Source organism: Phodopus roborovskii, unplaced genomic scaffold (assembly GCF_943737965.1).
Source record: "Phodopus roborovskii unplaced genomic scaffold, PHOROB, whole genome shotgun sequence".
In the NCBI taxonomy this organism is placed as follows: domain Eukaryota; kingdom Metazoa; phylum Chordata; class Mammalia; order Rodentia; family Cricetidae; genus Phodopus; species Phodopus roborovskii.
In genome coordinates, this window is record NW_026126646.1 from 551,926 (window position 1) to 579,125 (window position 27,200).

General features: G+C 54.5%; 1 protein-coding gene across 1 annotated transcript in view; it reads left to right on the forward strand.

The window, feature by feature from the left end:
• Positions 1–8,486: 8,486 nt before the first annotated feature.
• The window catches only part of Casz1 (castor zinc finger 1), a 53,093-nt gene continuing 34,379 nt past the window's right edge, over positions 8,487–27,200 (forward strand). Inside the window, exons 1-2 of the mRNA XM_051173973.1 lie at positions 8,487–8,653; positions 9,057–9,095. Coding sequence (XP_051029930.1) covers positions 8,605–8,653; positions 9,057–9,095 — 88 coding nt within the window. The 5' untranslated portion in view covers positions 8,487–8,604. The remainder of the gene's footprint in view (positions 8,654–9,056; positions 9,096–27,200) is intronic.

Here is a 27,200-nt window from a genome sequence, read left to right on the forward strand (position 1 = left end):
TGGCAAAATAGACGTTGCATGAGATTTGCCACGGTCACCTGCCTAAGGGTGTAAGTCCTTGGTGTTCCGAGCATTCTCAGTGTCGTGTGGTCACTGCAGTGAGGGTGGGATTGCATAGGAACTTGGTGCTGGGGCCTGATTTCAAGGTGCATAAAATCCTGCTGTTGCTGAGCCTCTGCCCCTCCTCCACCTAGTGCCTCCTGCTCTGTCCAGTCTCTCTTTCCCTCCAGTTTCAGCCCTTCTGTCCTCGGCAGCCCCAGCTCCCTGTGAGCTCCTGCATCCAGTGTCCTTCCTGTAGCCTGCACCAAACATTTGAACCTCGGATCTGTAGTCATCAGTATGTCCCCACCCCCACCCCAGCCCACTTTGCAAGGCAGGAGGTGTGCTTTGCAGGACTACTGGAGTAAGGGAATGAGTAGCGGCATAAAGCGGCCAGCCCAGAATCCAAGGGGCAGTGTTTCCCCAGGAAGCACGGAGATAGCATCCAGCCCTGAGAAAGATGCCTTGGAGCTTTCCCTGACCCTGTCTGGAAAGCCGCCGAGACTGAGCCCTTGCAGATGGCAAAGCTTCTGAGTCCAGTGCACCTGTAGAAAAAGAATGTCCCCTGTGGAGTGCACTGGACAGTCCTGGGTCCCTCACACTTGTTGCTAGGCCCTGGAATGTGGCCCAACCTCTCAGATCACCAGCTTCTTATGACATAGGGTTGGGCCCACCAGGCTTTGAGCCGGCCACTGGGAGGAAGCGAGGCGAGGAAAGGGTCTGGGTCCCTGCTTCAGCCGGTGAAGGTGCAAGCCAGGCTGTCCTTCTGACATGGGAATACTAAGTGGGTGCTTGCTCTGTCCAAGGTCAGAGATTGAATCTGCCCTGGTTTAACACCATGCCTGTGGAATACAGCTGGGTGCCAGGCTCCCAGTCAGACCAGGATGGTTGGAGGTCTGGGATAGGAGCTGCACAGCCCAGTTATCTGGGTGCCTCTTTTGTTGGCTCTGGTCCAGTCCCTCCTGGGTCTCCACATGTCTCCTCCCCTCCAGGCCTTCTCTGTGTGCTCCATAAGTTTCTCTCTCTTGCCTTCCCACCACTCATGATCCCCCCCCCCCAACTCATGCTCTCCCTCTCCCTCTCTCCTTTTCATCTACTCGGAAGGCTTTACTTTACTTCCTTGTCACCCTAATTGATTGCATTAACCTTTCAGCGTATTGGATTTCCCCGGCATCGTGCAGAGAGCCCTGTGCAATATGCTTATAATCTGAGCCATAATGGACAGTTTGCAGTCAACAAGCCCCTTCTCCCATCGGCCTGTTGACATCTCTCTCTTGCCCAGGCCACCATGACTGCTTCTCTGGCTGGCAGGGGTGGAGCTATAGAGTGGGGCTTAGGAGGAAGTGGACACATGCTTGGACCCGCCAATGCATTTCTCTGCCTTTCTTGAGCCCCTGGCTGACCTTGCTCTCCCTTTCCAACCTCTAGCTTCTAGTCTCTGTGAGCCTCTTGGCTTGGCTTTCCTCTGAGACTCTACCTGACTATGAGTGGCTGCACTGGATTTTGTCAAGAGAAGAGTCCCTGTTGTACCCAGCCAGCCACCCGGTTATGGCTTTATCTCCCACATTGGTCTCGGGCCTGTGTGATTTGGGTGGGTGGCAGATGTCTCGAGGTCTCAATTTCCCACCTGCCTTTGTCAAGGGAACAGATGTGACCCAAGTCCCAGAGCAGTAAGCCTGCAAAGGCCTCCGGGATGGGCTGGTGTGATCTGATAGGAGACCGTGGAGGAGGTGGGAAGGAAGAGGGTGTGTTTGTAGGGCGGGTTCTATCCAATTGCTTTCTTGAGGGATACCTGCTAACCTAGCAGCAGGTAAAGGAGCCAGCCCCATGCCAGCTTAGTCTTAGAAGCCCAGTCCCAGACTGAGTCCTCATCGCCCACCCGCCCGTGGGTTCCAGCCAGCCTTCAGCTCAGCAGCCTGATGGGTGAGTCACTCACGACAGGATGGATGTCAGGTTGAATACATTAGTGTCAGCTGGAGGAGCAGGATGGAGGCTCCCATTAGCCCTGGTGGTACTTCCTTCTCTCCCAGACCTTCTCTTTCCAGCCCTTTGCCCAGCCTCTTCTCCTGTGGACCACCCCCACCTCCTGCCATCACTCTATCGCTACAAAGGGCAAGCTTTGGCAAGAGAGGGCTGGACCTCAGTCCTTCCATCCTCTCCCAAGGATTTTGGGGGTGGGCAGAGGGCACAGCAGGAAGAAACCAAGCAGCGAATTAAAGTTTGTGATTGTCAGTGTCAGGGGAAGCTAAATAACCCTGTAACTAGTATGAAGGTGAATTCACGGTCTGCTGCACATGGAGAATATGACTGCCTGCAAGACAGCAAGTATAGCTCAGGAGTCTGCCCGCCAGGGTGGGCAGCCTTCTCTCCAGGGACCTGAAGGAGGCGGCGGAGGCCACGCACTTCCCACCCCTGGCAGGGAGCAGCTGCCCAGGATCCCCTGCAAGGCATGGGGGGGGGGGCGGGGCGGGCAGCTCGCTGGCCTGACAACATGCTGGCCAGCAACCCCAGAGGCATTTATAAGCACCAGCAGTATACACTCACAGGCACCAGCCCAAGCTCCGTAGTAACAGTGGGTACTTGTCCATCACTTATCCATGCAAGGGTGAATGTTGACTTTGAACCTCTGTCCAAAACAGGAGAGTATGCTGTCATTACATCTCCCTTCTCCCTACACTAGTTTGTGAGCATTTTATTGAAATATGACCCACATACCATAAAATCTACCCATTTTTAAATGTATAACCCAGTGATTTTTTTTAAAGTCTAGTCACAAGAGTGTACAACCTTCACCGCTATTGATTGTAGGGTTTGTCCATCTCCCAGGAAAAGCCCCCATACCCCTTGGCAGCCACTCTCCTGCACCTCCACCCAAACAGACCTCAACAACTCATAACAGTTCCCTTTAGACATGAGGGATGAAGTCCCAGGAGGGCCAGTGAGTTCCTTAGGGTTACACAGCCAGTGGCTCCCAAAGCCAGCGTTCCATGTCCTGGTGGCTGCCCCCTCCCCATGCCCTCCCTGCCTTCAGTTTCTGACAGTTTGGGCTCAGGCATGTACACACACCATCTGAACATGTAGGCCCAGGCCACGACATGAAACTCTCTTCTCCACAGGTATGCTCATGACTCCACACGGCAGAGCCTCACCCCCACCCCCACCCCACGACAGCCAACATTCCCTCCTCTCCCTTGCTCCTCTCCCTGGCTTCTCTTTCCCAGCACTACTCCTAGAGGAGAGGCTTGGCACAGAGACCATGCAGCAACAGGGCGGCTAGAGGGGCCCGTGAGACCTGGGTGGCTTTGGGACCCTAGCCCCCTGACAGTAACTGAAATTAAGTGCCAACATAACGTTGTAAAGCAGCACCCTGCCAGAGTCCAGCTGCCAGCAGGGCCGTGGCTACTAGGTACCCTGCGGCAGCTGGGTACCAGCCTCCTTTCCCACCCTCCCCCACACCTTTCTCCTGCTTCTTTCCCGAGGTTTCTCACCATTTTCTTTCTACCTGCCTCTCTTCGCTCCTGCCCCGCTTTCCCACCCCAAAAACTTAAGGGGAAAAAAAAAGACAACAAAAACCACTTTTTGCAAAAATTGGAGATTTATGTGAAACTGTCACACTTTCCATAAGTGACAAACCAAGTGCCAGAGACAAAGGGGAAAAGTAGACACACAGAAAGAATGAGTCTGCTAGATTGGGTTTGGGCTTTTTTTTTTTTTTTTTTTTTTTTTCCTTCTTTCCTCCCTCAGAAGTGGAGGATCCGGCCGGGCCAGTTTGGATATTTATTAAGAAAAAGCCAAAGATAATTAACTTTTTTGTTTTTGTTTTGTTTGCTGGTGCCTCCCCTGCTGGCACTCCAGGCTGCCTGGCAGATCAGACCTGCTCCTGGCTCCTGGCTGCTGGGTGCTGGGTGCTGGGCTGCTGGTACGGTTCCGCTGACTCCCCTAAGTCTGCTGGGGCCACAGCTGCCTACCCAGCCACCCAGCTTGGGTTTTAGGGCAGACCTTATGCTGCCACCAAAGCCACCTCCCTGGGCTCTCCTGCAGCACAGAGCACCCTTTATCGGCTGGTAAGTGGTGTGGAGGAGGGGCTTCTGCTAGGTACCATGGCCAGTGAGTCCCTTAAAGAGGGTGGAGGTAGGAGAGAGTCTCTCCCTGAGGCAAAGTGTTCCTCTGGCCAGTTCAAGGCTGCTGACTTCTCCCAAGAGGGTAAAACAGCAGAATATGCTGGAAGTGTAGGGAGAGGCCAGCTTTGGGCCACACTGGTCTCTCTCTCATTTGTCCCAGGAAGCTGGTACCCTGCCAGGACCCACACACCCTGGAAATGCCCTCCCATTAAGAAGTCCCTGGGACACACAGACTTGCTGTCCCATCTCCACCCTAGCCTCAGCCATCAGGGTACCCACTGGAGTGGTTCTGGGAGCCACATTTAGTTGAGAAGCTGTCTGTCTCTGAACCCCAGCTTACCCACCAAGAAGGTAGCCTTGACAGTCTGAGGCCTCATTGTGAGAGACAGAGCTGAGGATATCTCAGGGGCCAAGACTGCCAAGACAGTGAAGATGGCTACCGTCCTAGCTGGGCTTAGGGGTGTGGTTTGCTCCTCTTTAGTGGATGTGTCTGGGCCCCTCCCTGCAAGGGTACTCCCCTCTGCCCCCTCCCCCACTGTATCCCTGCCAACCAAAGAGGCAGCAGCAACCTTGAGCCTCCAAATAGGAAAACTGCTCTGGAGTTGGACAGAAAGGAACATTTTTGAAGGATTTTGCTGGTCCCCCCTTTTTTTTTCTCTGAAATATAAGGATGTGCAATTTTTTTGGTTTCAATTTAGCATTGGAGAATTTTATAATTTAGTAATTAAAATCTCTGATAGGCTTTAGAAATTGCGGCTAATTGAATTTAATGGGAAGATGATTTTCAATTTTATTTGATTACCGGGACCCCTGGCATCGGTATTTATGGGAAAAAAATGGGAAATGTGCTGTGTGGGCTAAGATGGCATAATTGAATTAGGGATAATCGGATTTCTCCGTCATGAATTTCACTATAATTTTCCTATAATTTTCCATTAGATATCTAGTTTACAAATATTCACAAAGAAATGAAGCTCTTTCGGAATGGAGATTGCTGGCTAACAGGATTACGGGCCGAGCGTGCGGCTGTGCCAGCCCCTACCCTGCTATAATGTGATCCCCGTGTCTGCCTTACACTTAGCGTGGCCTGGGTGTCTTGCTTTACCACCCTCTATACCGCTCCATCCGACCCACCCTTTGTCTCCTCTTCCTCTGTGCTCGTCCCCTGGGCCATCACCCACCTGCTGGCTGAGCCTGGTCCCAACTGAGGCTCTGCCCTTCTGTGTCCCCCACCTGCCCACACTCCTGTTTTTCCTGCCCCTGCGGAGAGCACTCTCAACTACATGGATGCCCTCGCAGGTGCGAACATGCTTGCTCACATGCACATACAGTCCTCTGGCTAAGGCTTCTGTGTGCTGGCCCAGTCGCCTCAGAGGGAACCAGTTTATTGGGATCCTGGGGTGGGGTGCAGGAACAAAAGGACCTTTGTTCAAGTTTATGTGAAAGTTACAAATTCAAAATGAGAACAGATAAAGCATAAGATACCTGATGTGTAAACAGGTTGGTGAGTGAGAAGGCCCCAGGCTCGGGAGGGAGGGAGGATGAGTGGGCACATGGGGGGGGGTGCCAGAGGATTCGAGCCAGCATGACAGCCTGGCTGGGAGAGTGGGGGCTGGTGTGGGCCAATGGGGTTGCAAAGGTTTTCTATTCTGCTTGGGAGAATAGACCTGGAGGCTCTGAGCCCGGGTCCCGGAGCCCAGGAGAAATTGTGGAATGTTCTCATGATGGCTAGTCTCAGGGTCTCAGAGGTGTCACATCATAGTAAGGAAGGCATAGGCAGATGGGATGGGCCACATGGCTAGGCTTCCCCCCATTGGTGTGGTTAAGTTCATAGAACAGACGAGATCTGGGAGGATCTTAACACACAGCCCTTGACTCGTGGCCTTCGGCTCAGTGCTGAAACCCTAAGGTGCCAACTTGGCCTGTTTCTTACTTCACTCATTTCACTCCACTATACATGGCTCCTTTTCTACCCCCGAGTCCAGCCTATGCCGCCTATGGTGGCTGATTGTGACCCACCGACTCAAAATAAAAGATGCTGTCCAGGTAGCTCAGGGCTCCGCGCACCATGGGTCGTGTGTGGCAGCCACTCTTGCTGGCCTTGGTCCTAGCTCTCTAGGTCCTGACCTGTCAGCCATTCCTAGTCCGCCTTTGACCTTCAGAGGTTACAAAGTTATTGTTCTCGGTAACTGCAGGGAGAGGTGATCCCACTCCCCCACCCCCCACCCCCCACCTGTCCTTCCTGAGGGTCATCCCTGATTATCGTCAGCTGAAACTCAGGGCATTCAGGGAGTTTCAGGACATACTGGGAGCTCCCTGTGTATGCAGCAGACATCTTTACCACCCCTCCATACATGGCGCCAGGCTGCCTTCTTCCTTCACCTCGTTGCCCGCACCAGCCTGGGGTGTGGGACTAATTGCCTGTTGCTACAAGCCAACGCTGTAAGGGGACAGACTCCTTGTTGGGGTTTTGGGGGCTGGGGGTTAGGACAGCAGCACCCACAGAGGTTTCCCAGGGCAGTCCTGGACATTGGTCCCACAGGGGAGCTGGACTCATAGTACTCTCTGCCTGGCTTCTCTGGGCCAGCTGCTGGGGAGGACATGGCTTGGTTTTAGGGGCCCCATTTCCTTATTCAAGGTTTTAGGGCCAGTGGACACTCAGTAAAGTCGAGAGTTTGCACATAGGGATGGGAAGGACCTGAGGCATGGAAGGTGTGACAACCTGGACTGAGGTCACCAGGAAGTGATTAGGGAGGGTGGCAGAACAAGAGAGAGATGCTGTATTCTTTGTGGGGCCATTTGGAACTAAAGAACAGTCTGAAGAAAAGGAGAAAAATAAGGGGAAGTAGGAGAAAGAGTAGATTGTTAACTCTGTTGACGTCTTTGCCTCAAGGCCTCCTTGGGCCCCTCCCTTTGCAAAATAGAAATATTGCAAAAATAGGCCAGCGCCATTTTGCTGAATGCTGCCCAGACCAGGGAGAGCCTAAGCCCGTTCTCCTCCCCTCATTGGAAGGCAGTGTGGCCCATCCTGCAACAGGGGAGTGGACAGTAAGGAGAGGTAGACAGCAGGCTGGACCACCAAGGGACAGGAAGCTGGGCACTGTGGGAACAGGTAGTGAGTTGGCAAGCTCAATACCTGCTGAGGTCCTGCTCCCTGATTTCCTCGAGCCCCTCCAAGCCAGATGGTAATATGGCTACTGCGTGGACCACCTTGGGTTGTATGGGAGAGTGGAGCAATGCAAGAGACCTACAAATCCAGGGAGAAAGGGAAAATCACGAAAGACAAGTAGTTCGTCCAAACCTAAGGGACATCCGAGTGGGCAGGGTGTGGTTCCCAGGGCACAGGTGTCAGGACGCTGGCCAACTTGGTTGAGGGGTGCCTGTGTCCAGGGATGGAAAGGAAGCCCAAGTGATGACGTGGGTCAAGGGAGGAGACTGCCTAGGAACTGTGAGGAAAGAAGATGGGGAGGAGAAATGAGAAAGGCCTGGGGACTGGGACATGCGTGGTCTGACATGGAGGGGCTCATGGGCCATTTTAAGGGCAAAACCAAAACGAAGCGGTGGAAACTCCTGACTGTGCGCCCCGGGGAGAGCGCGGTGGCCAGCGTGCGGGAGTGCGCACGGGGGAGCGCAAGGACGTGCGAGTTTCCCCGACACACCCAGCTGCGCCGCCCGCCCGCGACTCCTTTCTTCTCCGAACTCCAATAGCCGCAACAAAATGAGGGAAGTGGGGTGAGCGAGGGAAACAAAACCCCTTCCACATCGGCTCCACCCGCAGCCCAAGGGCAGCTCCGAAGGGAACGGCAGGGGCGCGCGCCTGTGCCGCAAGCGCCTCGCACCTGCGCTCGCTCCCGCGCGGAAAACTTTACGCGGGCGCGCACAGGGCGAACGCCCGCCCGAGCGGCCGGGGAGAGCGCGCGCCCGCGGCGAGAGTAGGCGCGCGCGCGCGTGCCATCTCCTCGCTTCGCTCGGGCGCACGACTCCCGCACACAACCACACACACCGCACAGACACACCAGCCTCCCCGTCCCTCGCACGCGACCCCACGAGCGCCGGCCCCGCCTCCCTCCTCTCAGAGCTTCGGAGAGTCACAGCCCGCCCCGAGCCCGCCCGAGCCTGTGTGCCGGGGAGCGCGGGCGCGCGCGTGCCAAAGGCGCGGGCGCGCGCCCCCATTCACCTTAGCGCCGGAGCGGGGCGTGCGCGCGCGCGCGCGAGTCTGATCTTTCACCTGCCGGAGCCGCGCGCGCGCCCGGCGAGGGGCGGTGCCACGGTCGCCCTGCCAATCAACTCGGCGCCTGGCAGCGCCCGGCCGCTCCCGCCCGCCCCGCTCCCTCCTGCCAAACTGTTACCCTGAGTGTTACCGTCAGGAGCAATGACATCAGGATTTTAAAACAACTTGTTATTCGGGGAGTAATCAGTTGCAATTAGGCATTAATTAAGTATTATGAAAGTTGATTATTTAAGTGAATTCGGCTTTCGACTCTCCGACTATGGTGAGTACCGGGAGCGGGCGGGGGAGGGCCGGGCCCGGCCGGAGCGGCGACCCCTGAGCGCTCGGGACGGGGCGGGGAGTAGAGAGGCCCTCGGCCTGGCGGGCCCGATCCCCAGCCGGGCCACGGCCACCGGCAATTTCTGTTTTAGTTGGAGGAACTCGGAGCTGCCGGAGAGCGTGCGGGGCCGGAGCGTGAGAGCGAGCGGGAGGCGCGGAGCAAACTTTCCCCGCTGCCGCCCTCCCGACCCGGCCCGGCCCGGCCCGGCCCGGCGCGCGCCCCCCATCCCGGGATGCGCTCGGCCCGGTGGGGAGGGACAGCGGGCGGGCGGGGACAGGGGGCCCGCGAGACACTAAACACAGTCTTTTCTCTTTTCTTCTTCTTCTTTTCATGGCGTTTCTCGAAGAGTTTGGGACCAAGGAGCGGAGAATGGATCTTGGAACAGGTACGGGCGGTGGGAACCCACTGGGAGGCTCTTTCACTTTTCTTTCGGTTCTTTGACGGAAGTTAGTAATCATAGCCCAATGAGCTAGCAGCTGAGCCGAGGGCACCGGACAGGCGCCGAGGGTCTGTGCCCAAGGTCCCTGCTAGCCCTGCTTTCTGGATGGTGATATTGTTATTTGTTACTTGCTCAGTAACTGTGACTAATTTGATGCTTGTCATTATGAAAGAACCGAGGGGACAGGGAGCTGGGGGGCACCCAGAGAGAGAGAGGATTTAGGGGTTTTTTGTGGGGGTTTTTTGTTCTCCGTGTTTTTTCTCTTGTGTTTTTTAGACACACACTTTTCTCTGTGTGTGTGGCTTAAGGGGTGTGTGTTTTTGTTTTTTTAGTGGGGGGTGGTTTAGTTTTTGAAAGCAGCGTCCTGTTGGGAAAGGTGGTTAGTCTGGTTTCGGGGCGACTGTCTCAAGGTAAAGGAATTTAATTTATTTGGGACAAGGCTGTGTCGGATGATGATCAAGCTGCTTATTATGGCTAATGAGTGTTTTTCACCTGAGAATCTGTGGGCTGAGGTGGCTGTTATCAGTTCAAAGTAAGGGGCCCAGGACTCTCTCTCAGCACCCCCCCTTCTAGCCCCCACCCTGGGAAGTGGATGGTAGGCCAGACCGAAGACTACATGTAGATATGTGGGCCTGGGGAGCCCAGTGTGGCGCTAGGGTTGCCCCCAGCTAGCTCCCCACTGGCCTGGGGCAGAGTTTAACCAGTGAATTTGGTGTCTTTCTAGTTTTGATTTCATTGTGTTCAGTAGTTCTTTTCATCTGAGCCTCCAGCCTGAGTCCAGTGAGGTTTACCTTAGTTAGTTCTTTGGCCTCATTCCAGCCTCCTCTATCGAAACCAACTTTGGGCCAGGGCCCTCATATCCTAGCTTGTCTAAAGCAGCCTCTTCTTTAGCATCTTAGAGAAAAACAGGTTGATAATTTGTCAGAACTGGTCCCTGACCCCTTCTGTTTCATTGGGGGAAAGAAAAGGTGGCATTAGTTAGAGTTGCCATTAGATCTGTCCAAGTTCATGGCTTAGTCCCATAGGACCCATACAGTGACAGCTGCTTCTGTGGGGTCAAAGGAGAGTAAGGCAGAGAGGGCAGGAGGCAGCAGAGGGCAATTGGGGATGTGTGTTGTGGGGGCAGGGAACCTTCACAGGGCTGTTAGACTGTAGAAACAGGTGTGTTCTTGATTCATGGGATGTGGAGGTCCTCTGGACATCTGTGCCCTGGAAGGGCAAGACGCCCCCTGCTGGGCAAATTATGGAAGGTGTCTTGAAGCCTTTGCTGCTACCCTGCCCCTCCCTGTCCTCCACCCCACAGAGAACCAGCCCGCCTCCACCTCTAATCAGGTGTCTCATCACCACCCTTTCAGGGCCCACCCCCTTTTCTTCAGAAATGGGGCCCCCACCCATGCCAGCCAAGAAGCAAACCTCAGAGACAGGCCCAGTGTTTGGCACCACCCCTACCTGGCACAGGGGAGCCTGCTTATGGGCCAGCACAAGGGACTCAGGCATTACTCAGTTGGAAGGCGGGCCCTACCGTCTTCCTTCTGACCTGAGTGCCAACTGGAGCTGGCTCCCATCCTGCTAAGCTGCCATGGAGGCATGATTCCATATCCCTTCTGGGGAGTGTCATGATGGCAGGGCAGGAGGCAAGTGACAGAGCCTCCTGTGGCACCTTAAGGGCTCTGGGGAGACGCACTGCTCTCCACACTCTGGGGACAGGCTCTGGAAACTTTTCCTAGAAACTAGAATGGCCAGGAAGTCAGCTGGCGCAGGGCACTCCCAGTGGGACCCAAGTCTGGACTCTGGCCACACAGAGGGAAGGTCCGTGGTGTCAAAGTTCTGTTTCCTGGAGGAGTTGACTAATGATACCTCCCATCTCTTCTCTGATCTTGGGAGTTTCACTTAATCTCAGAACTTCAGATGAAGAGCCCTTTTTCTCGCTTCACCAAAAAGGGGAAGCAGGCTGGGACTCAGATCTACCGTCCCTGAGCCCATCTCTGGAGCAATCTATTTTCATCATCTCCAGGAGCTGAGAGCATCTCCCTTGACCTCCTGAGACACAGAGACAGGCCAAGGCTTATTGCTGGTGCAGTGCAGCATAGGGCTTCCTTCCTGTGGGAGCAGCCCTGGTCGCTTCAGCTAAGGACCTCAGCACAGTGTAAGAAGGGAAAAGCCCCAAAGAGTTGTCAGTACCAGAGACCTCCAGCAAGCACTAGATGGTCCAGCCTTGGACACCTGGAGGTCCTGAAGTACTCTGACCATGAGTGAATCAGTAGCAGGGAAGAACTGAGGTTTCTCAGGAGGGGACAGGATGGTCCCGAGACCCTCAAGAGTCACGTGGACCCTTTTCCCCCCACCATAGTTCAGCCAAGGGCTGGATCAATCTGGACGTCTTTAGCAATAAAAAATGCCGATGTCGTCCTAATTCACCAGGCCCCGAGATGACAGCAAATTTACATTTTTTAATTAAACTAGCAGCCAGTTTTTATGAGAGGGGGTTGGGTTATGCAAATCAAATGGTTGTGTACGGAAGATTAGGAGAGTTTGGGAATAAATTCCACAAATGCTAATAAAAAAAAAAAAAAGGAGAGAGAGAGGGAGAGGGAGGGAGGAGAAAGGAAGAGAGGAGGACTTGGTTCCATTAGGCCCTTTTAGAATGATTTCCCTGGGGGAGGGTATTGAGAGGGGGAGGGGGTGCAGGGAGGAAGCTTTCAAACACAGGTAGATCCATCCTATAGTTGGGAAGCTCCCCAGGATTAGCCCCCACCCCCACCGCAGGCTGATTCCTGGGCCTGTACACACTGGAGCCTGGGTAAAAATGCTATGTAAGAGCAGGAGAACTGTGACAAAGGACTTTGTGGGATCTGTTCGTAAGGCCCCTCTTGAGAAGGGAAGAGCCAGCTGTCCTGTACAGGATCCAAGTAGACTGTTCTGGGTAAAGGGCCAAATAGGCAAGAGATCAACTTCACGGGGATGGCCACCGAACACAGGAGAGCTATGGAGGGGCTGCCCACTGGAGCACTGTGCTGGAAGACCCTGCTGTCTGGACCACTCACGGGGAGGGCTCACTGAGCCAGGCCTGTCTCCTTGACCTACTGGGATCACAGGCCAGGACCCTTTTTCCTTAGGCAGACCCTTTGGTCCCACATCACATAGAGACCCAACCTTCAGTGATAGGGAGGCCAGGAAAGATGGGGCCAAGAGAGCTGGCCCAGGAAACAGCCTAATGCAGGAGAATGGCAACAGACTCCTGCTAGTTGTGTTTTACCCCAAGGAGCAAAGAAGGTGACTTCCCACACTCAGCCCTGCAGCCAGAGTATCGGCCCACAGAACTTCTGTGAGCCAAAGGTTCAAAGCCCAGTATCGCCAGAAGTGGAAGCTCCTGGGAACCTTCGTGGCTCTGGGTGTACTGGGGAATGGTCAGTCTGTGCTGCTTCTAGAAGGGGTTGTTAGGTTGGGTAAACTAGACCGTCCTCAATTTTCCTTCCTGCAGACTCTACTTGGCCAGATACACCCACCCAACCAGTCTAAGCTGGGGCCAGGCTGGGCACCGGTTTTGCTAGTCTGCAGGGGGAAGGTGATCTGGTGCCATCTTGGCAGGAAGGAGCCATGAGAGCCAAGGACAGCATGGGCTGTCTTGGAAGCGGTGTGCTTCCTGGTACCATTCAGACAGGCTGGCTGTGTACCCAGCGGTGACACTGGGAGGGACTTGAGCATCAGATGACCTTTAAGGTCTTTGACGACCAACCTGATTTTGCTCAGCAAGGCAGGCATCCAGGGAAGAGTCACATGGGCAAGGTGAGAAGTGTACCATCGGTTTGAGAAGTGTACCATCCGTCCCTTCTTAGTAGAAAGTGAGACACCAAGCAGCTCATGGCTGCCAACCAGTTTTGATACTAGTTACAATGTAGGAAACAGTGTGGCAAAATGCAGGGTAACAGGCCTTCATTCTACAGAGGGAGGCCCCAAAAGTAGGTCCACAAGGGTCCCCAGAGAGATCCTACCTCAGACCCTCTCCCCTGGCAGGAACCTTCAAAAGAGGCCCAGGAGGGGGGGGCACAACATCAGTCAGATGCCTCTTCCTGCCTCCCTGGCAATGCCGATACTCCCCACCCCCACAGCAAGGGAATCTGGCTGAGTTGCAGCTTGAGTTTTTATGATGGAAAATAAAATAAATGGAGGCACCTTTGCAGGGCTGAGTCACTGCAGAGCATCTCCTCATTAAAGCTGCTGCCCTGGCTCAAGTCCCTGCCCACTTCCCCAGGCAGGGAATGAGGTGGGGCAGGTCATTGTGGCATCCCTACGTCTCCATCAGCTACTTTGGACTAGCCCACCCTTATTAAAGAATCGGGTCTTCAACTCACCACCAACTCCAGGCCCCAAGGCTCAGCCCTCCCGAGCTTGCTTTTAAAGTTTGATCAGCGGCTGCCACGATGCCTCCTTGCTCTTAATGCAGATCTTACCACTTTCCCTTCTCCTGGTCCTCAGGGTTAGAGAGGGAAGGAACTTGCTCCAAAGTAATTACTAGAGATGGGTCCCCAAGGCAAGCAGCAGCTGTTGGGGTGGCCAGGCCAGGGTCTAGCAAGTCCCTGGAAGCCAGTGGCCCTGGAGTGTGGAGGAGAATCAGCTGGACAGGACTGCCTTACTGGGTGTCTTGTGAACGGTGGCAGGCTGGTGGTCTGCTCTCTATAGCTGTCCAGCTGTCTGCTGTCCAGCTGTCTATAGCTTACACCTCAGGCTCTCAGAACGCATGCCCATTGTGAGAAAAGAGCCCCCAGGTGGGTGGTGAGGCTTCAGTTCAGCGGGTCCTAAGGAACTTTGCAGAGTCAGGGTTGCCTAGTTCCCTGCTTTGTGGGCATGCAGTGTAAGAGAGAGCTGGTGTCATCTCATGCTAAGAAGAGGGGCTTGAAATGAGGACCAGGGTGTTCATGAAAGAGTAGCCTTAGCGACATACCCCCACCATCCAACTCTTCTAGACTTCTCCGAGGCCTCTCCCCTCAACTTTGAGAGCAGTTGTTTTCCATTGTGCAAGCACATTTTTCTGCCTTTTTGCCAGGCCACCCAGCTCTGGCAAGCAGGTCCTTCCTACTTGCTCCCCCATACCCCTTGCCAGCCTCATACCCAGTTGGCCCTAGAAAGAGATAAGAGATAAGAGGCTGGCTGGGGCCCGCTGCTCTAAGGAACTGGTTATGCCCATGGCATTGGTGTGCCAGGACTGCATTCGTGTTCATTTACTAAGGCCAGGGACCTTGTTTTCATCCACCACTACAGCTCTTAATGCTGACCATTAGACATGACCATTAGCTGCTGTGTTGACATCTCCCAGTGCTTGGTATGGGGCTGGGGCTCATGCCTTCCCACCGTAAGTGCTGGTGCATTGATTGATGGAGATTCCTCTTCCCCAAGTGCCTGCCCAGCTTCTGAGTGGGGCAGAAGGAGGAAGGCAGGAAATGTTGTCTGATTCCCCCAGGACCTGGGCTTTACCTTCTCAAGAGCTTCTAGGGCCTGCTTTACAGGAAGGAATGGGTTGGAATCATGGAAGTGAGCGGGCAAGGGGACATTAAGACAGCTGCTACCAGCCATGACTATGGTATGTAAGAGGGTGGACCCAGAGTGTGAGGTCATGTTGCTGTGGTCCATCTATCCTGTTTCCCCTCCTGCCAAGCACACTTCTCCCTGGGATTTCTGTTCTAGACTGGGATCCCTCCAGTGTCTGACCAGTATAGACAGGAAGGCTAGAATGAGGGACCAGCCCAAAGCTTCAGAGCTCTGCCTTGTGGTAGAATGTTTGGGCCATACCAGAAGAGTCATGGCTCTTAAAACCACCTCCTGGGCCCACTCTCTGGAGTGTCCTCTGGCCCCACAGCCTTGCTAGAGGTCTAGGTGCCTGGCTGTTGAGATGACTTCCTAAAGCCTGTCTCGTGGCCTGGGCTGAGGTTAGGCTACTCCTCGGCTTTGGAGGAGACAGTGGGGAGGAGAAACATGCTTTTTGTTACTCTAGATACCCAGTATTCCCATAGGGTCCATTCCAGAGTTGAGCTTTTCTTATAGGACTCTGTCCTTGAATTAAGGGGACCCCGGGAGGGAATGTGCCTACTTGAGACTGGTGGTGCCAGGCCTAGTGGCTTTAGGGGACCCCCCCCCACCTTAGTTGGAGGCTTGTTGAAAGACTACTGGGACCTGTATCACCAGACCCAAAGAGATGTCTTCTCCATGGTCTCACTTTCATTCCCCTCTGAACGGTGCCTTTGTCCCTGCTGCCCGAGAGCCCAAAGCCACAGCAAGCCAGAAGGCCCGGCTAACTGAAGATTGGATTGGCTGGGTATTTTGCTGACCAGCAGGGGGCGCCCTACCGTATCTGCCCCAGTCCTTTCAAGGATCTGGGCATGTGGGCAGCCCTGGTCCAGGCCTTCTGGCTCTGATTGGGGGAGGGGTAGCCTCCCCTCCCCACCCCCAGAGGTTCCTTAGCTGAGTTTGTTTTGCCAGGGTGACCTGTTTAATCATCTCATTTTCTGGTGGCCGTTTATTCCTCGTTTCCACGGTTACGGCCCCATTAAGGGGAGAAGCAATAAGGCAGCGAGTCAAACAGGTAATAAAAACATTAAAGCCCTTGTGCACAGAGAGAGGACGGGGTTGGGGGAGGGGGCTCAGTGAGGTGAGACGGCCCAGGGAGCAGCCAAGGTAGAGGCTGCCTGGCCTGGCCCTGGCCTCTGGAGGCTGTGGGAAGATTACTCCCCGGTCCTCAAAGCCTGGCAACAGGCTGTATGTTGGAGGTAAAGCAGGAAGGAGCTAAGTGAGAGGGAGAGTAACAAAAGCTCCCCAGGACTGTCCCCAGAGAGTTGCATGACCTGTTCCAGGCCCCACCTCTCCCTGGCTGGCCCGGGGTGGGGGCTAATTTCTGACATTGTTTTGAGCGCTAGAATTTTTTCTGCCAACTTTATCAGAAAGCATATTTGTGGTGAGTGCTGCTAACAGGGCCAGTCTGGTGAGTAAATATTCCTGGTGTGGAGGCCCTGTGACCTTGAGAGGGAAGAGCATAGCAGTAGGAGCCAAGGGCTTATGGAGGGAGGACGCCCAGAGGCCTGGAGTGCTTGGGCTAGGTGGGCGACCTTCCCTGAGAAGGGGTGAGGTAAAGGTAGGAGGGCCAGGTTTGCACTCAGCTGAGTCTCAGCAGCGCTCTATCCCAAGCTCAAGTGGCACCCTGTTCAGGCTGGTTATGTGACTGGCCCATGGTAGATGGGCCAGTCTTTGCCGTGACCATAGAAGACTGCTGGCCGATTCTCCTAAAGGTCCCCTCCTCTAAGTGGATGCCCAAAGGTACAACAAAAAGCCAGCCTTTTGCCTAGCTGGTCTGGACCCAGGGCAAAGAGCTGTGCTGGTCAGGGAGAAATGCCAGGCAGCCTGAGGATGATATCCGAGCGGCTGTGCCTGTGTGAGCAGCCAGTGTTGCCCTGGAGCCCAGGGTCAGTTCGCTGAGAGCACAGAAGGCCGGGACCAGTCTAAGGTGTCTCTGGGTTATGGAGGAAACTACCTCTTTTTTTTTTTTTTAAATCTTCCATACTCTGATCTCCTGCAAATTCACAGAGGTCTGTGTGTCTCTGATTATTAATTTCAACGTTGATTCCGACTAGCAAGGGGAGAAAGAAGGTGTAGGAAACGGGGGAAACCCTTTGGCTGGGAACTGTGCCTTGGGAGCAGGCCTAGATGAGTTAATATTCCGATCAAACAATTAAAAATAGAAAATGCTCCCGCGGCACCAGCTGCTAAAGCTCCCAGCAACTGTCACCAGCGGGTTCAGGGGGCACTGGAGGGAACCTCTCCACACGCGGCAGGGCGGGCAGCCTTCAGAGACACCTATGTCCACTGCTGTCTCAGGACCCAGAGCACAGGTGGGACTCTGAGCTCTTGCAGCTCCCCTTAGGGTCCAGAGCAGGCCCTGTGCAGCCTCTGGAGCCTCGGGGCTGGGGCTGCCATTCTCCCCTACAGGGCCCCGAGCGGTGAAGTCATCGCCAGATGCCCTGGTAATTGTTTTAAGAATCCAACTTAAAATAAGATGAAAACTTATATTCCTGGGTGAGGAGTAATTTCCCATCTAATAGTAAATTAATGAAAGGCTTATAGCAGGCAGCCTGGCCAGAAGGCATGTTCATCTGACAAATCCGAGATCGCAGGCCCACCAGCTCTAGATCTGGAAGTGCCCACAGCCCAGCCCAAGCCAGGCCACTGCTGATGTCCTCTCAGGATGCTTCTACCTGAAGACCATCCCACATGTGTTTATAGTACCTGCCAGTGAAAAGGAGCAGCTTTCAAAGACTCCTGGTGTCAGGCAGGAGAGTCTGGGGTCTCTTTCTTAGGGGCATCAGTCCTCCACCCCAGAAGAAGGGGCTTCAGAAGCAGACACCACACAGAGTCTGGGCAGAGTGTCCACCCTTCAGAGCCACATGGTGGACGGAGGTGAGGTCATCAACTACTCCAGTTTACCTAGGCCTAGAAAGAACAACATTCTGTGAACCCCGGGTGACGCATCAGTTAGGACAGTTGGTTAGCCTTCATTGGAAGCTAGAATAGAAGCTGCTCAATACAGCCCTCCCTTGGGGTCCTGGAGAGGCTGGGGACCTCCTGAGCTAAACATGTGCTATACAGGAGGGGTGGCTTATAACTGGCTCCGCCCCCCATACCACTCTGCCCTGACCTAGCCTTGCTGTGTGGTCTGCTACATTCAGCTAGGTGTGCATGTCCTCAAATGGGTACGTAGGTGCCACCCGAGCAGGACGAGACCTTGCCTGGATGTCTGGGGTGGGGGGGGGTGAGCTAGAAGAGGACTTACGCGGAAGCTATACACCTTTTACACTGAGACCTCTCTTTCTGTGGATCACAGATGGACTAGCACATCTGGAGAAGACATGAGCCACGTGACCTCACACATCCTCTGGGTTTCTAGCCAGCGCCGTCCTCCTGAGAGACCCAGGGGACGAGTGTCATCCCTAACACTCATTTCTCTTAGAAAAAAGACAAGGTTTGGTGTACTTTGGTGGATTTCACAGATGTGAGGGGATAGTGGTAGAGCCACTCTCTTAGAACATGTAAAGCCCAGGGTTCCGTCTCTAGCACTGAGGGGGGGAAGAAGAAAAGGGAACACAGGTGGGGAAACAGGAGGCCCAAGTCACTGCCAGACTTGTTCCTAAAAGCCAGGAGACAGACACGGTATGGAGCTTCCTTGCCAGGGGGGGAAGCAGGCTTCCCCGAGGGGCTGTTCCACATGGCAGTGTCGAGGGGGAATTACAGAGCTCACATCCCTGGGTATTGACTATAATTCAGCCTGTGTCCCTGAAGGGCTCCAGACTCCATTTACAGGCCACTTGTCCCCCTTGACTCCTCCCTGGACCTGCAGAGTCCTGGCTGATGCAAATGCCTGCTAAGACTTTACAGGGAAGCTTTATTTTGCTGCAGACCTTCGTCCTCCACAGCTCCTGAGAAAGGGACTCTCCCTCCCTTGTCTGCAGGGAGGGCTGCCAGGGTGGGCCACTCTGACATAGAAGTGAGCAGAGCAGAAAAGACCAAAGCACTTATGGAAGCAATCTAGACGAGCGCGTTGTTCTCTTAGGAGACAAGTCTTCAGGGTTGTTTGTATGGTGTGCTTCTGTGCAGGCAGAGAGGGATGGTGGGGATGCATCCCCTGGCCCACTCGAAGACCACCTACTTCAGTTCCAGAGTTTAGTCAACTCACAGGTTACCTTGGGAACTCCAGAGAGCCAAGTGGCTGCTTTGCAAATAGCTGTCTGATGGAGTTGGGGCTCAACCTGATCCCTGACCTGGGTTTGCCCCCTCCCCTCTGCTTGTATGGGTTTGAGAGGGCCTGAGTTCTTTGCCACATTTAACCATATCATGATTTAGGAGGTGGGGAGCATCCCCGTGTCTTTAGGGTACCTTGGGGGTACTTGGAGCATAGCTACCCTGGCACCCTACATCTGTTCCGCCCCAGAGGAGGAGGTTATGAAGCAGTAGGGCTGAGAATTCCTGGTCTAGACAACCCAGGAGAGTGTGATCCGAGAGGGAGCCAGACCCACAGATGGTGTGAGGAGGTCAGAGTCTAGGAAACATAGAAGTCCTGTGGCCATTGATGTTCAAGCTGACACCAGGGAATTCCAGACCCTCCTTGACTAACTTTCCCTCAGCTTCTGGCTGAAGCCAGCAGGTGGGTTAGGCTGGAGGGCAGCAGAAGTGCCTGCCTCTTCCATACCAAGCTCACCCTCTCATGCCAGTGGGGTCATGACCTTCTTGACAGTTAGGGTCACTCCGGGGCTCCTTGGGAGTTTGCAGGTGGCAGCAGAAGGTAGCTTCTCCATCAGGAAGCTGAGGCAGGACTAACAGACCCTGAGAAGGAGCCTGGATGTTTTCAGTTTCCAGGTCCCTTGGGGGCCCAGGGGCAGATTGAGACAGGCTCCTTGCAGGGGAGGTGTTAACAAACAGCAGGTGATTAAACATGACAAGCGGTGACATTTCTGTTCAGGGTTCTCAGTCCCGGCAAAGCCAAGAATGAAGCTATAAACCCTGACATTTTGTGTTATGCACTGAGAGGATTTTAATAGACCTCTCTCCCTCTTCTCCAGGCATCTTCTCCCCCTCTTCTCCACCCCTATGTGGTCCACTATCCCACCGAGTGAGCGAGCGCCCTGCCATTCCATTTTGCCTGGTCTCCAGGAGACTTCTGGGCCTCCTGACCCTCTCTACCTGCCATTCCTGGCCAGATACTGCCCTGTGCCTTCTTCGGTTTTGATCTTTACTGTTGTCCCCTGCAAACCCCCCTTGCCTCCCTCCATCCTTCACTTTCTCACCTCCTTTTTTTGGGTCCTGATCTCACAGCCTGTCCCTTAGCCGTGGCTCTCCCAGTTGTCAGGGGCAGCAGGTGGCTGTTCTGGTGCCCTCTTTATGCTCATAACATTTCCAGACAGACTGGAGAGTGTGTTAAGGGAGATTGTGGGGCTTGGTATGGGCTCTTCCCCCATCTTTTTTTTTTTTTTTTTTTTTTTTTTTTTAATCTCTTTTTCTCCTTTTTGGGACAAGGACAGAAGGCTGAGGGAGAAAATTGCCCTACACTGCAAACAGTTGCTGGGTTTATTTGGGAAGGACTGACTGGCAACAGTTGTTCCTCTTACAGAGAAATACAGGGACAACTGGGACCTTCTTTGTTCTCTGGGTAGAGTCCTGTGAAGGGCATTTAGAGGTGAGCCTGGGGCTAAAGAGGGCAAGATACAGTGTAGCTTGGTTCCCACCCAGGGAGTCCCCACCCTGGCAAGCAGAGAAGGTTCCTAGAGCTAGGCAGGATCTGGTTCAAGAGTCAGGCCGCACCCTGGGTCCCTGGCTCTGCCCTAGTGAACGCGAGAAGCACTTAGCTTTCTGTGTTCATTTCAGTAAATATTTATTGGGCCAGATACTGTGCTGGACGGTGATTCTGTCCCATGGATCTCTTAGTCTAAGGAGGTGGATAGATGAGTTGTTACTGTAGAAGAACTGCAAACAAGAGCTGGACTTACACATGAGGGCAGAGGGAGAGGATGATCTGGACAGCTTCTCAGAAGTGATGCTTTCACTAGGATCCCTGAGGGATGCCTAGGATAAGGGAGGCCCAGGGACCAGTGTGCTGAAGGCCTGAGTAGAAGATCATGCTGCCTCAGAGGTGCCACCTGGCATGGAAGAGAATTTAGGCTGTGGCATTCTACAGTATGTGTCCTTTGATCTCTGGGACCCTGAACTTGCCTTCTTATCTACCCTTCCACCTGGGCCAGGCAGGATGGTCTGGCTAAAACAGGAATGAGGCTCACCCCAGTTCAGTAGACAGAGCAACAAGAAGTGGCCAAGTGTCCACAGGCTGGGGCCACTGTAGCCTCTCCTACCCTCTACACTGTGTGGTGAGTCACAGGTAAAGAGGCAAGAGAGAGGATACAGGCCGTGCTGGGCATAGTGTACAAAGTACAGAACCAGGAGAGAGCCTCGCCTCTCCATTTGCTGACCTTAGGGCTCAGCATAGCCAGGTAAACTCCAGAAGCCTCCTGAGCTCATGGCTGCTTCCACCCCTCTCTCTTGGTGGTTGATAAGTGTCCATGTTAGCTTCAAAGCTTCCTGAGACTTCCAACCCCCCTCTAGGATCCCAAGGGCCAGAGTGGGCAGAGCCAGTAGGGGTTCAAGATGCAGCTGAGAAACTCTGCAAACCAGGAGAAGGGTTGTCTAGGTACCTTAGAGCTGGACCAGAGGGGAGCAGACAGATGTATGGCTACTGGGAGCCCCAATAGACAGGCTGCAAGTTCAACCCCTCATCCACCCATAGCTGACCTCACACCCCATGCTAGCAAGCCATAACCCTGGGCAGCTATAGGGTCCGTTGCCTGCAAGGATCTCATGCAACCCATGGGACACTTTGCCTTATCCAGGCACCATGCTGAACACACCCTACCAACACAGTGGTTCCTTAAGAGAGATCAGACTGGCTTCCCATCCCAAGAACACAGAGAATGCAAGGCCGATTCAGATAGTCCTCCTTCCCCCATGCTACCCTGCTTTTCTGACAAGCTTGGTCCAGGTTTCTTGATGCCACCTGTGTTGCTCACTTCCCACAGACTAGCTAGAACTGTCTGGACCCTCTGAAGGGTCCTCACTTGACAGCTGGGCTGGGGGTCATTGTGGAGAAAGGAGGGGAGAGGAATCCTAGAACCCAGAGTTGGCCTACTGCCCCTAAAGGTCCAGAGCCAGGTTTTATTATAATCCCTACATCCTGTTGCAGATCCTTAATCAGCTGGATCCCAGGTTGGGCTGGACCCTGTGGTGGCACTCAGGGCTGTCGAATAGAAAACCTGAAGTGGAGTTTCTGGAGCTGGGGTTGGGCTAGTAGGACAAGGCAGGTGGAGGGGAGGAGAAGGGAGCCAGCATAGCACAGGATGTGGACAGAGCCCAGACCCACCTCCCACCAACCCGGCTGGGGGTGGAGGAGCAGCTGTTGCAGGCTGGGAACCATGGCTATGGGGACGGGAGAACTCTGGTCTGTGGGGGCTGCTGTGTTGTCTTGTGTCACTGAGACAGCTGGTCCTACAGTGGCTGGAACAGTGGGCAACAGCTCCAGCCAGGAGTCAGCGGAGGGAACCCTTGGTTCCAGGGTCTATACTGACTTGCTATAAACTGCAGGACTTGCAATGTTCCTGCTCAGCTAAGTGACTTGGTGGCCGGAGAGCCCTGGCCGCTGTGAGCTTGGGTAGCCAGGGCCTGAAACTCTGCTGAGAGGCAGCGGGGAGGGGAGAGACCCCAGAAGCAGAGCTTTAGTGTGTGTAGGGCACTATGGCAACCTGGCCGTTTAGTTCAGCCTAGCGCCTAGTGCTGCTGCATGGTGTCTGAGGAAGATCTAGGTAGCGGGAAGGACACCCCGCCTGAACCCTCAGTCTAAGGTGCCATGGGTAGGGAAGATGAGGGGACATGAAAGAAGGCAGAGGTATCCAGAGAGCGGAAGCCAGAGTGCGCTGGCTGGCAGCGGGTGGGCAGACTGGTGTCTGTCCTGCCAGGGGCCCAGGCTGGCTCTGCAGACAGCCTCTTTTCTATATGGAAATGAAGAATTTAGGCTAATGGAGCTCAACCATCTCTAATTTTGCGATGGCAGGAGGATTTTGATTGAAAGTAATTAAGCAAGCTAGCTGTAAAATTAATTAAAGCAAAAGGGGGGGATTTTTTATTGGATTGGATAGCGATATAGCGTCTGTCAGGCGGGGGACGGATGGGGGTGACCTGAATCCTCTGCCCTCCCCCCTCCCACTCGGGACGTTTATGTCACTTTAATCTCCTTACAGCGGCTGCTGTGCATTTGTTTGAAATAATCAAGGAAATATGGTCAGAAATTGTCAGCTTTCAGATCTAATTTACCTGACGGCCCCTGCGCGAGCCGGCGAGGCCCGGGGAGTGAGCATTGAGCAGTGGGGGAGCTGAGTGGGCTCCTCTGCCCACACCCTAGGCCCAGGCCCCCTCCGAGGGGGAGGGGAGGTACCGCTAGGTCCTTGGACACCTCTTTGGGCTTTGCCCCTTTCTGGAACAGACATTCCCACCCCCACCCACCTGCTGCTTGTCCCCACGCTAACCAGCTTTAGGGTTTAGGGAATATAGGATTAGGGAGGTGATTGTTATTCTTTATTCCAGATGGCTGACAACTGCTAAACCCCTCCGCCAGGGCCACAGTTTTAAAAATACTCCCAAATTAGTCCCCTCATGTCCTCACTATTGGCCTCACTAAAGAATTTGAGGTAGAGGGCTTTGGAGATGGTGAGGGATGCTGTGGATTGTCACAAGCTGCCTCCCTACCCCTTCTGGGGCTATGTTTACTACCCAGGGTTTATCTGTCCCAGGCCCTTTGCCTAATTCTAGGATGGTTCTTGTCCTACTTGCCTCCCATAGCCCAAAGGACTGTGGGAACTCAGTCCCTACAACAGGAAGGCCCTTCTAGCCTCTGCTCAAGCTGCTCTCGCATGGTGGGCTGGACCTCCAGCCTGGTGCCCTGTATCCCAGAAGCTCTGCTTAGAGCTGTTGGGGTTCTTGGATAGGTGGAGCAGGGAATCCCTGTGGGGACCGAGGAAAGACTCTGGAACAGTCGGGTTCACTTGTGGAAGGTTCCCCTTTAAATAGAAAGTGTCTGGTGGTCTTCTGAGCATGAGAGAAGTCAGAATAGGACCGGGTCCCTTGCTCTGTCTGGCCCTCTGCAGTGAGTGACTCTAGCTTTCACCAAATCCTCTTAGGCCTGGGTCCCTTTGTAGGCTAATGTAGACCCAGGATAGTCTCCATCTCCGGAGCTGTGGGGTAGGAGGGCACATGGAACCTGAATGTAGGCTTCCGCAACCCCTCAGGGACTCCTTGTACAGCCTCAAACCTGCGCCCTTGGGGCTGACAGCAGGTTGAGGGCTCTAGGGACCTTTCCCACGTGTCCACCTTAGACCAGACCCATTAGAGGGGCTCTTTCCCCAACCGCCCTCCCGGGGACCACCCAGATAACCCTCTGCCTTGTCCTTTCTCCACCATTTCCCCTACCCTGGAGTGTGCCTCTCACCCCCAGCACATCTCTGGAGCTGGTGACTCAGGCTGCCTCCTCCAGCAGTGAGGGAGTGTGAGGCTGGGAAAGCATCACCTGCCCCCTTTGAGCTCTCTGCTTCAGCCTCCACTCCCCCATTATGAGTCACTGGAGTGGGGGGGCAGTGATGCCCCATGAGCTCTAGGAGAAAGAGGGAGAGGAGAGCCATTGGCTTAGAACCCTAGGTCCTAGGGCGCAGTTGCACATGCCTGACATCTGAGTGGCACTCAGCCCCACACTCCCCTTCTTCCCATGCCCACAAGATCTAGCCAGAGACAGAGCCCTTGCCTCTTGCGACCATCTGCTTCCCAGGACCCAGCTCTCAGGAGACGGGAGGATAGAATGGGTCTGGCCGCAGCCTAGCTTCTTACCTGGACACATGGCGCGTAGCCACTCCACACGCTTGTCCTTTTGATGTGGAGGGACCTGTCCAGGGACCTGCAGGGGAGTTGGGAGGACTCTGGCCTCAGGGTAGGGCTTATTTCTGAGCTGGGTGTTGGTCTGGGGCTGCTGGTGGCAGGCACCCAGGTGAAGGGAAGCTCTTGAGGAAGGCCAGGCTGGTGCTCTGAAGCATAGGCAGACATGGGGGAAGCCTAGGGGGAGGGAGGGGAGGTCTCCTTATGGTCTCCCGCTGTCCTGGAGACCACTCTGTGCCTGAGTGGGAATGAGGATGCTGTACTGGAAATCCACTTTTAAAGTAAATTCTGTATGGCAAGGAGAGGTCTTTGCTTCTACAGTGGTTCCCCTTAAAGACGATGGGCGGTGATGGCGGTGGCAGACAAGCTAGGCCATGGGCACTGGGATAGGAAGCTGGGGGCATAGGCTGGGGTAAGCACATGCTGTCCTTCAGCAGAACCTATAGCAGCGAGGGTACAGGAAGTCTGAGAAAGGAAAGAAGTGGGAGGGAGCTTAGGTGTAGAGGCCAAGGACCAGCTCAGCAGCCCTTAGATGCCTGTCACCTGGCCAGCCAGGATCCCAGCTTTCTCCCTCTGGCCCCCAAGGCTTCGAGGAAAAGTCGCCCAAGTACTGGCCTATCTCCCTAGTGCCTCTCCCTCTCTGGCTCACTGCCATCCCCTACAGCCGTGGATCTGAGCCTCTTGTATGGAACTTGTGACATGGAGAAAATGAGAGGCAAGCGGCCCTGCTAGTCCCAGGATGCTCTGGTCTGCTTGGGTCCCCGCAGCTCTTGGACTCGAGCTTTGCAGTGGGCTCTGCCTAACATAGCTCTCTGAATACTTCCTTGCTTTAGGTGGGGCTTGGTCTGAGTTATGATAGCTGGCCTCCTTCCCCCAGAGCAGAAAGAGGAAGGTTTCCGCACAGAGTCCTTTTTACTCGTGTATTCAGAGACTTCTCCGGCTGCCCTGACACAGGGGCTAGGGGTAAGAGTGAGGAAGGTTCCTGCTGGACTGGGAGAAAAGCCCAGAGTGGCAGGGGTCCAGGTCCAGGAATCATTAACTTTAGGGTCTCCTAGTGCCAGGGACCTCAAGCCTCCCCCAGCCAGGTCCCTGCTGGAGTTGGCCAGATGGGATCAGTCATTGAGCTCCCGGAAGTGCCTAGGGCCAGGCAGGACCAGGCCGTGGACCCCCTGACCTTACAAAAGCCCCTCCCTCCAGTTCTCTGCTGCGTCATGCTTTCTTCCTTGTAGCCACATGTCCATCCTGTCACACTAGACCTCATCTTTCCACTCGGGCCTCAGTTTCTCTCCCAGCATGCCTCAAGTCTCCCTGGCTCAACTCTGGCCTGTCCTCTGTCCCCCCTGGCTTCACAGTCACATTTTGCTTGCCAGCGCAGGGTACTGAAAAACTGCTGGCACTGCCAAAAACCCTGTGTGCGCGATGACTCCCCAAACATCCCTTTATTTTTATTGTTCTGTTAATTACTGTTTAAACTTTAATAAGTCACTTCGTCAGGAGGGGGGACCTGCCGTGAGCTTTTCTGTGCAAACATGGGCCGGGAGTGACTCGGGTGTAATATAACCCTTTATGCGATGTGGGAATGTTTAGATTGTTACAGAAACTTGTTATTTTAATGACAGTTGGGGGGATCTGGGCACAGAAAAGGAGAGAGGTGGGCGCTCCCCTCCATTCCCACCAAAAGGGCTTGGAGTGTCCAGGCCTCTCTAGGGCAGCTGACTTGCTGCCACGGAATACCGTCTGGAGAGCCATGAGCCTCTGCCGGGCTACCCACTGGGTAGCTACTAATGGTTCTGGTCAGGTAGACTCACTCAGGGGGTGCCCTCAGAAGGAACCTGGCACTTTGGGATGGGAGGGCCTGGGCAGGTGATGCACGAAGAGGGAGTCTTACTTGGGGGCATGGCTATAAGAAGTCCTGGCAGCCACTGGGTCTCTGGGCAAAGGCTGGCAGGAGCATGTGAGGTGGGACTCAGTACTTAGCTTCTTCCGAGGCCACAGAGAAACAGACTCTCTCCGTGGTCAGCCTTGACCATAATAGAAATGGTACCCTGTGCTCACCACACCTTTGTCCCAGACAGTCATCCCTTGAACACACTCTGTTACAGATGTGGACACATGGGCCTAGAACAGAGGAGACATGCATGTGTAAGTGACAACTGCTTAAGAGGAGGGAAGTATCTGCTTTGGGTGGTCTTCTCTGGAAGCTGCCGAAGTCTTGGTGCCGCTTGCCCTCTCGGGCGGCGGCGGCAGTGTGCACGGGGATAGACGCACTAAGGCCCTGTTCTGGGATCAGAGGTGGCCCTCCTCAGTGGGAGAACATGGGCAGGACTCACCCTCAGACCCCTGCCCCGTCTTGAGCAACCAGGAGGTGAGGTCGGCTCAGCCTGAGTTCCAGTGAGGGGGACTGCCTGCCATCTTCCTCCCATGGCTTGCTTTCCTTCAACAAGGCTGGAGCGAGGACAACAGCCCTAGTTCACCCAGGCCACTCCTGCTACACAGCTGCACTTCACCCTAAGCCTATGGTGCCCCCTCGAAGACGCCAGGGTGCCTCAGGAC